We start from the raw sequence: 12322 nt of genomic DNA, 5'->3' as shown, positions 1-12322 counted from the left end.
AAAAACCAGTTAATGTGGTGGTTGTTTTTTTCTTTTACCATATCTGTCACTGATGAAAAATTAAGAAAACAGAAAAAGCAAGAAAGGGAAAGAATAGCTCAGATCCTAGCACTCAGAAATGACACCGTTAATATTTTAGTCCCTGCCTTATCAGATTTATCTATGCATAGCAATATAAATCTTTAAAATTAGGATAGTAATATCCCTGTTTTATAATCTTATTTATCCATTTTTAATAGGGAGCTCACAGAGATCCCATGTCACACAGCTGGGGCTTGACTCCAGATGTTCTAAGGCCAGTGTCCATATCCCAGAACCAGGCTGCTGCTCAAACTCCAAAAGGAGCTGGAGAGATTGCCTCCATTTTATGGCTGTAGGAACAGAGCCCAGCAAAAAAGCGTATGCTCTGATTGGGCTCAGGGAAAAAGACCCCAAAGCTGTCCTTGTGCCCCACAGCTGAGCATGGGTGAGGCTGAGCCAGGCTGCTCAGCACCTGCCACCTCTGCAAAACTGGACTTTGACTTGCAAAAATACTCAGAGGCATGACAGGGGTCAGCTGTCAGGCAGGGGGCCCAGAGGGAGCATGTGCCAGGTGGCAGGATCAGTCTGTGTAGGACTGACCCCAGAGAGCAACTAGATATCTGTTTGGTGGCCTTGGAAGGCTCACGCTCTTTATATTTTTAGAAAGGGAGTGAGGCATAACAGTGTCCCAACAACTGCCTTTGGCCCTGGGGCATTGCCCCACACGTAGCCCCGCACTGTCAAAAGGGTGCTTCCAGACTGGGTCTGGGCCAGCAGCTAGAGCAGGGCTAGCCTGCCTGCCTGCCTGTCTTCCCTCCTTCCTTCCTTCCTGAGCACACACTGCTGGTCAGATACTGTGCTGGGCACTAGAGGAAATATTTCTTCAGGGCTCTGGCCCCACAGGAAGGTGGCAAAAAACAAGAGCTAAACAAGGTCTTGCAGAATAACATAGCAGTTAAGAGTTTGAGCTCTGGCCTCAGACAGGCGTGTGTTCAAATCTTAACAACCTATCTCTAGCTGTATGACCTCAGGCAAGTTACTTAATGTCTCTGATCCTGCACATCTTCCAGGTTTTGATGTGATAATGCATACAAACATTTAGAAGGGTACCTGGAACATGGTAGGTGCTGGGTAAATTCAGTTATTAAAAGAGAAGCTGTAAATTTGGAGGAAATCTGGAGCTAGGCTGTTGAGCACGCCCAGCACCCATGGGGAACCTAGTACTGGGGACTGCCTCGGGTTGAGTAGAACTGGTCTGGGACGTGCACACCATTTTTGCTGAGGGTTGGTTAAGGCTGCCAAAGGTTTGTCCCTCATCTGTGTAGACTGGATGGCACGCTAGCTCCTCACAATGAGAGGAGAGGAGCCGCCTGTCATTTTACAAGAGGAAGCTGAGAAGCAGTGAGGTCGCATGACCCCCTTGTGCAAGAAAAAAATAGTACCCGGGCTCCGTTCAGATGCCTCGACGCCGAGCACAATGCCATCCATTCACGCAGCCTTCATTTTCCCCAGACCTGGCCCATGACACAGGAGTTGCTACTCAGAACGCCGAAGATGGGCTGGAGAGTGTGTGATTTTGCATCCCACTGCCGCATTCAAATCCTCAGGGGCGAAGGGAGAGCTGGCGTGACAACCCAGGTGGGACCTGCTGAGCCAAGGGGGGAGCCCATGATCCCTAGGGCTGGGATTGCTGCACAAACCTGCAGACTGGTTCCAGGCAAGGCTTCTTTGGATTGGTGGAAGCCAGAAGAGGCAGGTGACTCAGGGCGGTGACCCTTGAGCACTGTTTCCACCCTGGCTTTGATCCAGGGGACTCTCTGTCTCACCTGCCCCTGCCCCTCCTCTCCCTGAGCTGCAGTGGGGCTTCTCCCAGGGACTGTGACAGCATCTCTTCCTCGCCTGCAGCCTGTCTCATCCCCGCCAGGACCCAACACTACAGACCACAGGGACAGTAGCCATGCACCCAGCATGCAAGGAGCAGCGGTGGCAGAGCATGGGGGGCGGGCAGGCAGTCAGAGCAGACATGCCGGATAAGACAGCCATTTCCTGGAGACCCCAGAGGGCTCCAGATAAGAGTCCCAAGGAGCATAGCATGCCAGGGTCCTGCCTTTTAAACCCCTCGGGAATGAGTAAAGGGGTGACAAATGCATCACTCATTCAGCATGCTGGGCTGGGTGCCAGGCTCTCGGAGACAGCAGTGAACAAGAGAGCTAAAGTCCTGTTCCCATGAACTGTATCTACTGAGGTGGGATTTAAAAAGTCTTTTTCTCTCCTGGCTTCCCCCCTTTATATACTCTTTATTCTCTGTTAAACCTTGTCATTTGAGGGGATTAGGGGAACAGGACTATAGGGAAGGTGGGCTCTTCATTGTGTCCTAGAGGCCTAGCGCATGGTAGGAGCTGAAAACATGTTTGTTGAACAGAAAGGAGTAGGAATGCCAGCAAGCTCTCCCCAGGACTGGGCAGGGTGGGAAATTCACACCTTCCCTTTTTACCATCTCCATGTCAGTTATGATCTACTTCATGAGGTCTCCTTACTTGTAGTGTAGCCAGAGACTGTAGGCTCACGTCTTACTGCTTCTTAGTCTAATTGCCTGAAGTGCGAAGGAAATAATTCTCACCTTTTGGAAACATAACCTGGTGGGGACACACAAAGCTAATCTACATGGTCACGTGGAATGTTGATATTTGCTTTATGATTCATTGCTCTGAAAGTCACTTTCATTCACCAGTGCTTAGGCCACCTATCTGGATTTAGTTGCCACCACAAAACCTGAAGTTCTACAAAACCAAGAAAGGTTCAGCAAATGTTTCTGAGTGAAGACATTAAAAGAATCTAAGGATAAACATTATCAGTCCTTCGTGAACAGGCACCCAGTGGGCAGCAGCTGGGCAGCTGGGGAGACAAGGACTGCTGGAGAGAAATACAGGTCTGAATTTCTTCTCTATTCAGGGTAAAGATCTAGATACATGACTTATCCATACTTTAGCGTGCACCTTCGAGGGGTTTTCATGGCTTATCTCCAGGGACTTTGTGGTGCTTTGGTTAAGGACACACCTTCAGGGCCTGCCTGGGCTCAAATCCCAGCTCTAATACTTAACAGCTGGGTGATGCTGGGCAAAATTACTGAATTGTTCTGCACCTCGGTTATCTCATCTGTCAAATAGGTGTTGTTAAGAGAACTGAATGCCAAAGTTGCTAGGAGAGTGTCCAGTGCTGGGCTCACAGCACCCACGGCTATGGCAGCGAGGTGGCAGGGTGGCCGACGGCCCTCCGGCTGGAGCCTGCCTCAGGATCACCTGGAGGGCTTGTTAAAACACAGATGGCTGGGTCACACCCCAAGTTTCTGATTCAGTAGGTCTAGGGTAGGACTTGAGAATCTGCATTTCTAACAAGTTCCCAGGTCCTGCAGCTGCTGTTACCGCGTGGGGAACCCCGCTGCAAGTACCACTGGTATAAGGAAGAAAGAATATAGGTTTAGGATTTTGACAATGGGACCATTCCTTAGTATCTGGTGACTCTGGGCAGGTAATCTCTTTGAGCCTCGAGGTCTTTATTTGTAAAATGGGACGACTGATACCCACTTCATGAGAGTTGTGCGTGGCATGCAGAGAGCATTATCATTATTTAATTATCCAAGCTGTAGCTCAATTTGTTGGCCCTTTAAACATGAGTGGGATTATGATGAGCACAGATGGGCTGGGAGGGCTTGGGGAACGCTGCTGAGAATCCCAAAGCCGAGTGGGGCCTACAGCAAACGCCAGATGGGTCTGGAAGCCCCAGAGACAAGGGCTAATTCAGAAAGTGCTCTTGTTGAGGCTAAACATTAGAGCAGAAAAATTCTTTGGAAATTTCTGTGGCAAATCCTTGATTAATTTTGAACCCTAACTGAGAGGCACCGTTTCCTGGAAACAGTGACCTCTCACACCGGAGATGGAAAATGCTTCCTAAGAGCAAGCTGGTCCCACGGGGTTCCCATCCCAACCCCTGTGCCTCCGCGTCCCTCCCTGCGCTCTCTGCTTCCGTTTATGTATGTTCCCCTTTGTTAGAAGCATTTTTCGACCTCCGGTATAACCACCAAGGGGTCAAAAACACGTGGGCTCCGGCCATCCCGAGCTGTTTCCGGGGGCCCCCTGGTGGCCGGCAGAGGCACCGCAGACCTTCCGGGCGTGGCCTCTCCCCACTGGCCGTGAGTGTAGCCGCTGTGAGGCTCCAGTTTGGAGGCTGGAGCTTTGCCAAGACTGTGCCCAGGACTCAGAGGAGATATCTGGCCCAGTTGGGTAATATTACTGGAATAGCACGCAAACGACACCCCACCCGGGAGTTGGGAAAAAAAGGACGCCGTACCCAGAGTGGATTAGAAAGAACAGATTTTGAAGGGCAAGATCCTGGGCTCTTGGCGCAGGGAGGCTCCAGTCAGAGTGCGCGCCCCAGACGGAGGCACAGGTTTTGGCCTGAAGACCAGTGGCAGCTTCCAGCCTGAGTCATTCTTCCCTGCAGCAGCTACAGGGGAGAAAGGGCTATCCCTGGACCTGGGGCTTTTATTTTTAATTTAAAGATGCACTGTCCAAACACTACTCCCCTCACCCTGAAGTCTTTGTGTCTGAAATCCCACCCTCAAATATCCTTTCTTTTGCCTTTTTTGAAAAACTCTTTCAGATAAAAAATTGGTAGTATCACCATTTTTGTGCATTTGATGTGGGCAAGTCGTTTTGCTAGGAAGACCCCGTGGGAACCCAGGAATATGGAAGATGGTGTCCCTGCAGTAAAGCGGGCAGCCTGCTGAGCCACGCAGGGAGGTCTAAACAAACAGCAGAGCCAGAGTGCCAGTAAGGGTGGGGCATGCCCAGGGAACAGTGAGTAATCAATCTGGTGTGGCCCAGTGGCACCGGCAGGGCCAGCGCTCTGCCTGCTGCCCTGGAGGGAAGAGGCGCAAGACACTGGGCTGGAGAGGTGTGCGCACCTACCACCTCTTAGCAAGGATACAAATGTCCCCTATGGGACTGTTTAACTGTCTTCTTTCATCTCTTTTATCTTTAGATCCTAAACTGCTTGGAGGCAGAGAGCGTGCCTTCAACTTCTGGAAGTAGTAGAACAGGGGTGAAAATTATAGGCTTAGTACATAAAAAATGGGGATTTAAAACTGCTGTGTGACCTCAGACAAATTACTTAGGTTCTCTGAGCCCCAGCTTTTTCAACTATGATAATTGTGCCCTCACCAACTTCACAAGGCTCTTGTGAGGACTAGGTAAGATGACCCACGTCCCACATTTAACTCTGTGCCAGGCACAAGTATGTACTCCGTAAGTGCGAACTTGTCACCCTCAGTGTGCTGAGAGCCTACTGTGTATGCACACAGAGGATTCTGGGATCTGACCGAGGATTAGGGATCTTAGGCACGTAATTAAAGCCAGTTGGCATAGTAGGTCACCCAACTTCATACATCTGAACGAATCACTGTTTCTGGGCTGGGATCCACCTTTTCCCTTTGTGGGAAACCAGGCTTCCAAAGGCGTGGCTCATGGCTATCTCCTTTTCAGATGGGGCCTGGCTTTTCTGGACAGTCAGTCATTTTGAGACCAATAGAAGGGACAACAGACAACTGCTTCTCTGGGCCTATTTTGTCTGTAGCCTTAAGTTTGAGTGGCAAGGAGACTGCCATAGGGCTTTTCTCAGGGTCACAGGAGTGACTCATCGGAGGGCCACTGGTGCCCTTGAGCTGCCTAGGGCACAGTGACTCACCGGGTCTGCCCCTGGGCCTGCCTCTCAGCTGCCTGGCCTCTGCCTCTCCTGAGGGAATGTCCTCAGACGCTGGGGCTCTCCACTCAGAGGAGGGAGCTTCCCCACTCCAAGACCACTCTGTGTTGAAAAGGACCTAACACCCCTAACTTCACAAGTAAGGAGCCCAGTGATGGGAGCAGGCTTGCTCACACATCTAGCTTGGAGCAGAAGCAGGATTTGAACCTGAGTCCACAATGCCTCCTTGGGAGACTTCCCTGGCTGCCACGAATTCCTGCCTCTTGGCCTGCTCCTTCCACATGGGCTCCAGGTCCTAAATACTCTGAGTAGCAGATTCTATGGCTTTTTGGTAAGACAGTTACTTCCTCCTTTGGACTCTTGTTTCCAAGAAAGGGCAAGTGTGATCACTCCGCCGCTGTGGTCCCCACAGACCATAATGTCAATTAACAATGTAAAACTTTGTTTCCTTTTCTGTTAAATGAGGCATTCCTTTCCTATCCAACTCAAGTTTTGTAAAGAAAACTACAGACCAAAAAGATTAAAGGATAAATAATAGTCTGGCGGAACAATGGGGCAACTGTGACTTCCAGGGATGGAATCCACACCAGCCCTGGGAGCTGGGGCTTGGCAAGCCAGCCTGGGTGGCAGGGAAGTCTGAGCTGGAACAAGAAGGAACGGCGAGGGACAGGGAGGAACTAACTAGGCTTGTAGATGTGGAAACTGGGGCCCAAGGTGCCAGCCGAGGCAGCACTGTGCCCGGAAGCCAGGAGTGTGAGCCACCAGCCCCTGTTCTGAGGACGGAAGGGGCCAGGAGCTGGACCAAGGGCCTGTGGGTTTGAGGTGCCCTGGCCCTGCAAGCAGTAGCCTAAGATGCTGCCTGTCAGTGCTGGGAGGGCGCTGGGGCCTGGGGCCTGGGCCAGAGGAGAGAGCAGGAGGGCCTGTGATTCCCCAGTCCCTTGAAATACAAATGACTCATGCTGGGTGGCTCAGCAGACGCCTGCCCAGCCCACATTCTTTGGCCTTTGTTCTCAGCCTGCCAGGGCCTGGCCTTAAAGGACCAGCTCCCTGAGGCAGGGGCCCCCTCCTCTTTTAACCTAACTCCTCGTTGGGGTGCTCCTCGTCTCCGAGCTATGGGTAAAAAGGGTGGGGTCCTGCCGGATATAAGGATTCATCCAGTGGAATCAAGCTATAATGGGGGCTGTCAGGTCATTTTGTCCATCCCTCTGCCTCAGGGACTGACCCACAAGGACCAAGAAAACTTTTTCTGTGCTTTTAAAAAATGCTACTTAAAAGGGAACCCTTTCAAAATAACTTTTTCTAGGGTTTCACAACCATCCCTATCCTGGCCACAAACCCCCACAATTCAGGTTGTACTGGAGGCCCTCCAGAGTACCCGCACCCATCTTGTGATCACTCTACCCCACCCCAGGTCCGGTCCATATTAGTTTGTTGTTGAACTCTCGTTTGACAACTTTGGTGGGTTTTAGGTTTGCCCTATTCAGACCTATAACCCAGGCACCCTGTCCTGGGCCCCAAAAGGTCTGGTTTTCATGCAGATCCTATCTAGTCAGTGGATTCCTCGGGGGAGAAACATGGTTCTGGTGCTGACACAGCCAGGCTGCCCAAAACCCTTCCCTGGGCCCTGTGCGCCACCATGTGGACACCGGCGAGCTGGTGCCTTCAGGAGCCAGGGGGGCGGGCGCCCTGCGGAGATGCCCACAGCCACAGTGGACCCTGAGCAGGCATCCTCAGCTATAAAAGAGGCCTGAATTGGCACAAATCAAAGCAAATGCAGGCCCTACATTAGAGAGGTAAGGTAAGGTCTGCACCCTCGTATGTTCACTGTGAATCACACATCCTCTGAAAAAATGGCTCTTAGATTTACCAACAAAGTCTATCAGCGCTAATAAATTCTACAGATAACATTTTTTGTTGAGAATTTGGAAGTTCCCTGTCCCCAGGCATCTGTCCCAGCCACCTCCCAGCTCCTCAAACACTATTTGGTTGATGCTCAAAACACACCAGTAGAGGTTTGGGTTCAAGGTTTAGTCCATTGTTAATATGTAAATTTTCAGAGAAAGGGTCTCCAGGGAAACTTTCATAGTAATTTCACAGTTTATCAGATCTTGACTGTAGAGCTGAGTTTGGAAGGAAGAGAAGATGCAGAACTTGAAGCTCCTAGCAGGTGGGATAGGCAGGTGAGGGGTGGCTGCAGCCAAGGTGGGAGAATCAGCAGGCAGGGAAGCCCTGGCTCACAGTTGCGCAAGGGAAGAAGCACTTTAAATTGTGGATAGGCTCCACAGACTCTCTCACCTAATGAGTGTATTTTGCACCCAGGACTAACCTTTACTAATGTGCTAGGACTGCAGGTGTAGCCTTGGGGCCTTTCTGCGGTATTGGCCAGCCAGGCCAGCTGGCCACAGACAAGCCCCATGTCTAGAAGGGGCATTTATAACCCTATGAGACATGCCTCATTCTTCCACCCATTCACCCATTCACCCAACCACCTATCCATTCATCCGTCCACCCAGCCGTCCATCCATCCATCCATCCACCCATCTATCCATCCATTCATCCATCTACTTATCCCCCCATCAACCCACCCACCGTCTGTCCCTCCACCCACCCACCCATCCACCCCTCCACCCATTCGTCTATCAAGCCAGCCAGCCAGCCAGCCAGCCAGCCAGCTAGCCACACAACAGATCCTCTTTGGTAATTGCTGGGTCAGCTTCCCTTCCTCCAGGCTGTAACATCTTTCCCAGTTCCCCCTTCCTCTGCCTTCTCACCCCTGCTCTGATTTAGATCCTAAATCAAGACCATAACCTTTCAGGGGGTCTCTCTGCTTCTGAGCCCTCATGGGATAATCCACCCATACGCCACTCCTTAATTACTCTCCCTAAAACATACTCAAGCTCTCCCGAGTGACTGCAGATGGTTTGCAGCATCCGGCCTGAATTTCTGGGCTCAGCCCAGAGGCCCCCACCATATGCCCTGTATCGTGACTCCAGCTTTTAGTTAGTCACTTCTGAGAATAAGAGCTTTGTTTTATATTTCAAAATCAAATCAAACATAGATTGTAAATAAATCCTAGCCAAAAAAACAACAAAAATTAAATCAAGAGCTTTTAACTAGTGCATATTGTGTGCATACATTCACGCACACAGTCATGTCCCCACGGCTTGTGTTTGCAGATGGCATGAGTGTGTCTGAGCCTGCCACTCCAGTGCTCGAGGCCAAGGGGCTGTGTGGGATCAAACAGCTCACAGTCGGTTTGCTAAGCTGTGCACCCTGCCTTGGGGCTGCATCATTCTGTGAGGAGCTGTGCATTTGCTAGTCTACCTAAGCCTCAGAGCTTGTCTTACTATTTTCTGACAAGCTTCCTCTTGGAGGAAAAGAGCAGTCCAAGGACAGGACAGGCCCAGGTAAAATAGTGAATAAAACGAGGAAGGCACATCTTACGAGCAGATGGATGTGTTCAGGTGTGAGGGAAGAGTGACCCGAAATATAAACTACAGCATCACAGCATTTCAGAGTTCAAAGGTCCTTAAGGGTTTCTAGTCCAATCCTATTCTTTCAGGCCATAAAGCTGAGAAGGCTGTTTCTTACCGCTGGTTTCCCACTGTAGCTCTGGGCGAAGGCGGTTCCCAGCTCTGGGCAAGTTCACTATAGATTCAGTGAGACCAAATAATGACAACAGAATGTCGGAGGTAAAAGGAGTTCATACCAAGCTTTATTCTCAGGGCAGAAGGCTGAGCACTGAAGCCCCGTCCTCCTCCGTCTCTGCCCTCCACTCGGCCTCTGCCCCTCTCTCTCCTGCTCTCTTGAGCTCTTCTCTAGGCTCTGCTCTCCTGCGTCCCTCTGTGCTTAGCGTCCAGCAGAACTCCTACAGCAACACCGCCTAACAGCTTATTGCCAACGGGTATGCAAGCACGCAGTAGGCTAAGTATTACCTCATCACACATATACAATGGCTATCAGGTGAGGATCCTGGCCATGGAACTTCCATTTTCCCTACACCCACCTAGTCAGGGGAGAGTTTCAAAACCTCTTTCCAGTCTCTCTCAACTGCTTCCCTTCTGAGGCCTCCTAGGTAAGCCTGTGTTTCTCCCTCACAGCCTGGGAGCCCCAGCAGGAGCCAGCCCGTCAACCTGAACCATTATGCCACCAAGAAGAGCGTGCCAGAGGGCATGCTGGGCATGGCTCTCTTCCTGTCCAACGCCAAGCAGCTGAGAGCGGTGCTGGAGCAGGGGCCATCCTCTCAGTATTACAGCATGCTGGTCACCCTCATCAGCATCTCTCTGCTCCTGCAGGTGGCCACTGGCATCCTCCTTGTGCTCATTGGTGAGGAGCTCAGGCCTGGAGTCAGCCCCAGTGCACCCATGGTGGAGGGGAAGCTCCAAGTGCCTCCTTGTTCCACCCTGCATTTGCACACACTAGCTTCTTAACTATACCCTGACCTGGTGTTAGGTCTCTGCACCTACACGTGGCCTTCAGAGTGAAAGGTGCCCCGTCCTACCTCCTGGTCTCCCATACAGTGGCCGCTCCTAGTACTTGCTGAATGACTGTCCTCACTAACTTTAGCAGAGTTCCTCAACGGCCCTTAGTGAGCATTCATCCCAACTCTGAAAAGACCCAGCCTAAATTCCCAAATCCCAAGTCTATCAATTGCCATGTGGCTGCCCCAGGCTCTCGTCAGTGAGGGAAAAGGCATGTCAGTGCAATGACTACAACTCCCTTGATTCTGCCGCTCAGATGTCTCAGGGGGCCAGCCTGTCTCTGGACTCTAGAGGATGTTGTGAGGAAAGCTGCGAGCTGCGCCCCCTCCCCACTCCTCCACAGCACGACTGAACCTCAATGAGGCAGAAAAGCAGTGGCGACTGAACCAGCTCAGCAATGCTGCTGGCACCCTGGTCTTCATCACCCTTGCCATCAGCACTTTCATTACAGCCTTTGGGGTGCGTAAAACGGGGTTTCTGGCTGCCAGGACCTCAAGGAATCCTCTCTGAGCACAGCCCAGGCCCCAGGTGAGGGCAGATGGGAAGCCCCCAGGTCCACAGGCTCCCCAGGGGCCCATCTCTCATCCCCTAGGGAGTTAGGGTAAGAGAGAGACCTATAGCTCCGGGGCAAGGAGGGGGTCTGGGAGGAGAGCCTGGACTGACTCAGGAAGGGCCCCTGGCTCTGTGAAGGGGACTCGCCTCAGTTCTTAGGCGCGGTTCCCTATGATCCATAATCTGGGACGGGAAGGCACATCACTGGTTGGCAGGAGGCAGGGTGGAGTGTGGGGCTCCTCCCTGATGCTTCCCAGCAGTCCTTGCTACTCCGGGATAGCCTTGGACCAACAGCAAGCCCACCAGGAAGCTTCCTGGAAATGGAGGAGCTCAGGCTCCAGTCCAGACCTACTGAAGCAGCACCTGCTCCCTGCCTCTTCTCTGCTTCCCCTGCAGGGACCCCGCCTGAGATTGTGTCTGCCTCTTTCCTCCCTGCTCTGCTGGGCTGATGGGCACTTTCCATAGTCACTAGGAGAGCCCCTAAAAGCGCTGTGTAGATGTCCTTACTCTCTACCCATAGTGTCTGAATTAGGATGTGATATTTACCCATCTGGGTGAATTCCATCTTGGTCTGGAGTCCTGAGCTCAAACTGGGGTCCTGCCACCACCCCATTCCTTCCCTCTTCCCCGTCCATTCCCTTTGCTCCAGGACTCAGTTTTCCCTTTCTATAAAATGGAATGGCTTCTATCTATAAAGGTTTCTGCAAATCCACTGAGTCAATCTTAATACATCCAGGCTGGTCTCTGACGCCCTCTCCACCTGTGACCCAGAAAGGGCCCAAAGGGGCAAACCCCAAGCCCAGAGGGAGAAAAGGCTTTAATATCACTCCCTCTCCTGGGTCCTGCTCTGAGTCAACTTCCCTGGCCTCACATGCCTTGGGCTAATTACCATCTGTTACATCAATGGCAGATTATCAATTCTGGATAGATGTAAGTATGCACAATCCTTTAGAGCCTATTAAAAATCTATTCTAGCTTTCATATTAGCACCTGCTCTTTGGGCATGTGTACAAAGTAGTTCTGATCTTTTTCTAAGCCAAATACAACTAGGAAGGTAAATCTGCACCCCTAAAGCATCCACAGGGCATTCTCAGGTCAGCAGAAATGATCTTTAGATTGTCTGTTTTAGAATAAGTCACTCCTCTCCACTGTTGACCAAACCATCCTGGCCCTGTGGCTAGCCTTCTTCACCCAGGCTGTCCACCAGCTGTTCTCAATCTCCACATCTGCTGAACAGAAGGTGCCTGGTCTGCTATCAGGTTGTGAGTTCCTCAGACTGGAAACAATGTCAGCCGCTTGGGGAGTAAACTCCAGCACAGAGAAGGCTGTCGTCGACAAAGCAGGCACCAAACTAATGGTTAAAGGGTGTGTGTCGGTCGGTGGGCAGAGGAGGGAAGGAGGCCCTTGGCATTTCCATGAGAGGCCTGACAGCTGAGGGAGGGAGACATGAGCCCTGGGCCCCCCTGCCCAGCCTCTTCCTCCACAATGGGCAACAGGTAAACACAAGAGCC

General features: G+C 51.5%; 1 protein-coding gene across 2 annotated transcripts; it reads left to right on the top strand.

The window, feature by feature from the left end:
* Window positions 1-2772: 2772 nt before the first annotated feature.
* Window positions 2773-12193, top strand: NINJ2 (ninjurin 2). 2 transcript variants are annotated; one of them, XM_017643957.3, is made up of 4 exons: window positions 2773-2950; window positions 9879-10104; window positions 10603-10787; window positions 11993-12193. In XM_017643957.3, exons 2-3 carry the CDS (start codon window positions 9951-9953, stop codon window positions 10767-10769), a joined length of 321 nt encoding a protein of 106 aa, XP_017499446.1. In that variant the 5' UTR covers window positions 2773-2950; window positions 9879-9950; the 3' UTR covers window positions 10770-10787; window positions 11993-12193. The 2 variants fall into 2 exon arrangements, with proteins under 2 accessions (XP_017499446.1, XP_017499445.1); XM_017643956.3 differs by having other exon boundaries at window positions 10603-12193.
* Window positions 12194-12322: the final 129 nt, after the last annotated feature.

Source organism: Manis javanica, chromosome 15 (assembly GCF_040802235.1).
Source record: "Manis javanica isolate MJ-LG chromosome 15, MJ_LKY, whole genome shotgun sequence".
In the NCBI taxonomy this organism is placed as follows: Eukaryota; Metazoa; Chordata; class Mammalia; order Pholidota; family Manidae; genus Manis; species Manis javanica.
Note: the sequence above shows the minus strand (reverse complement) of the source record. Positions and strands in the feature narration are given on the sequence as shown.

Bases quoted from the DNA above. Each gene is read 5' to 3' on its own strand.
- NINJ2 (XM_017643957.3), top strand. From the start codon at position 9,951: ATGCTGGGCATGGCTCTCTTCCTGTCCAACGCCAAGCAGCTGAGAGCG. The intron at 10,105-10,602 runs GTGAGGAGCTCA...ACTCCTCCACAG, and splicing joins CATCCTCCTTGTGCTCATTG to CACGACTGAACCTCAATGAG.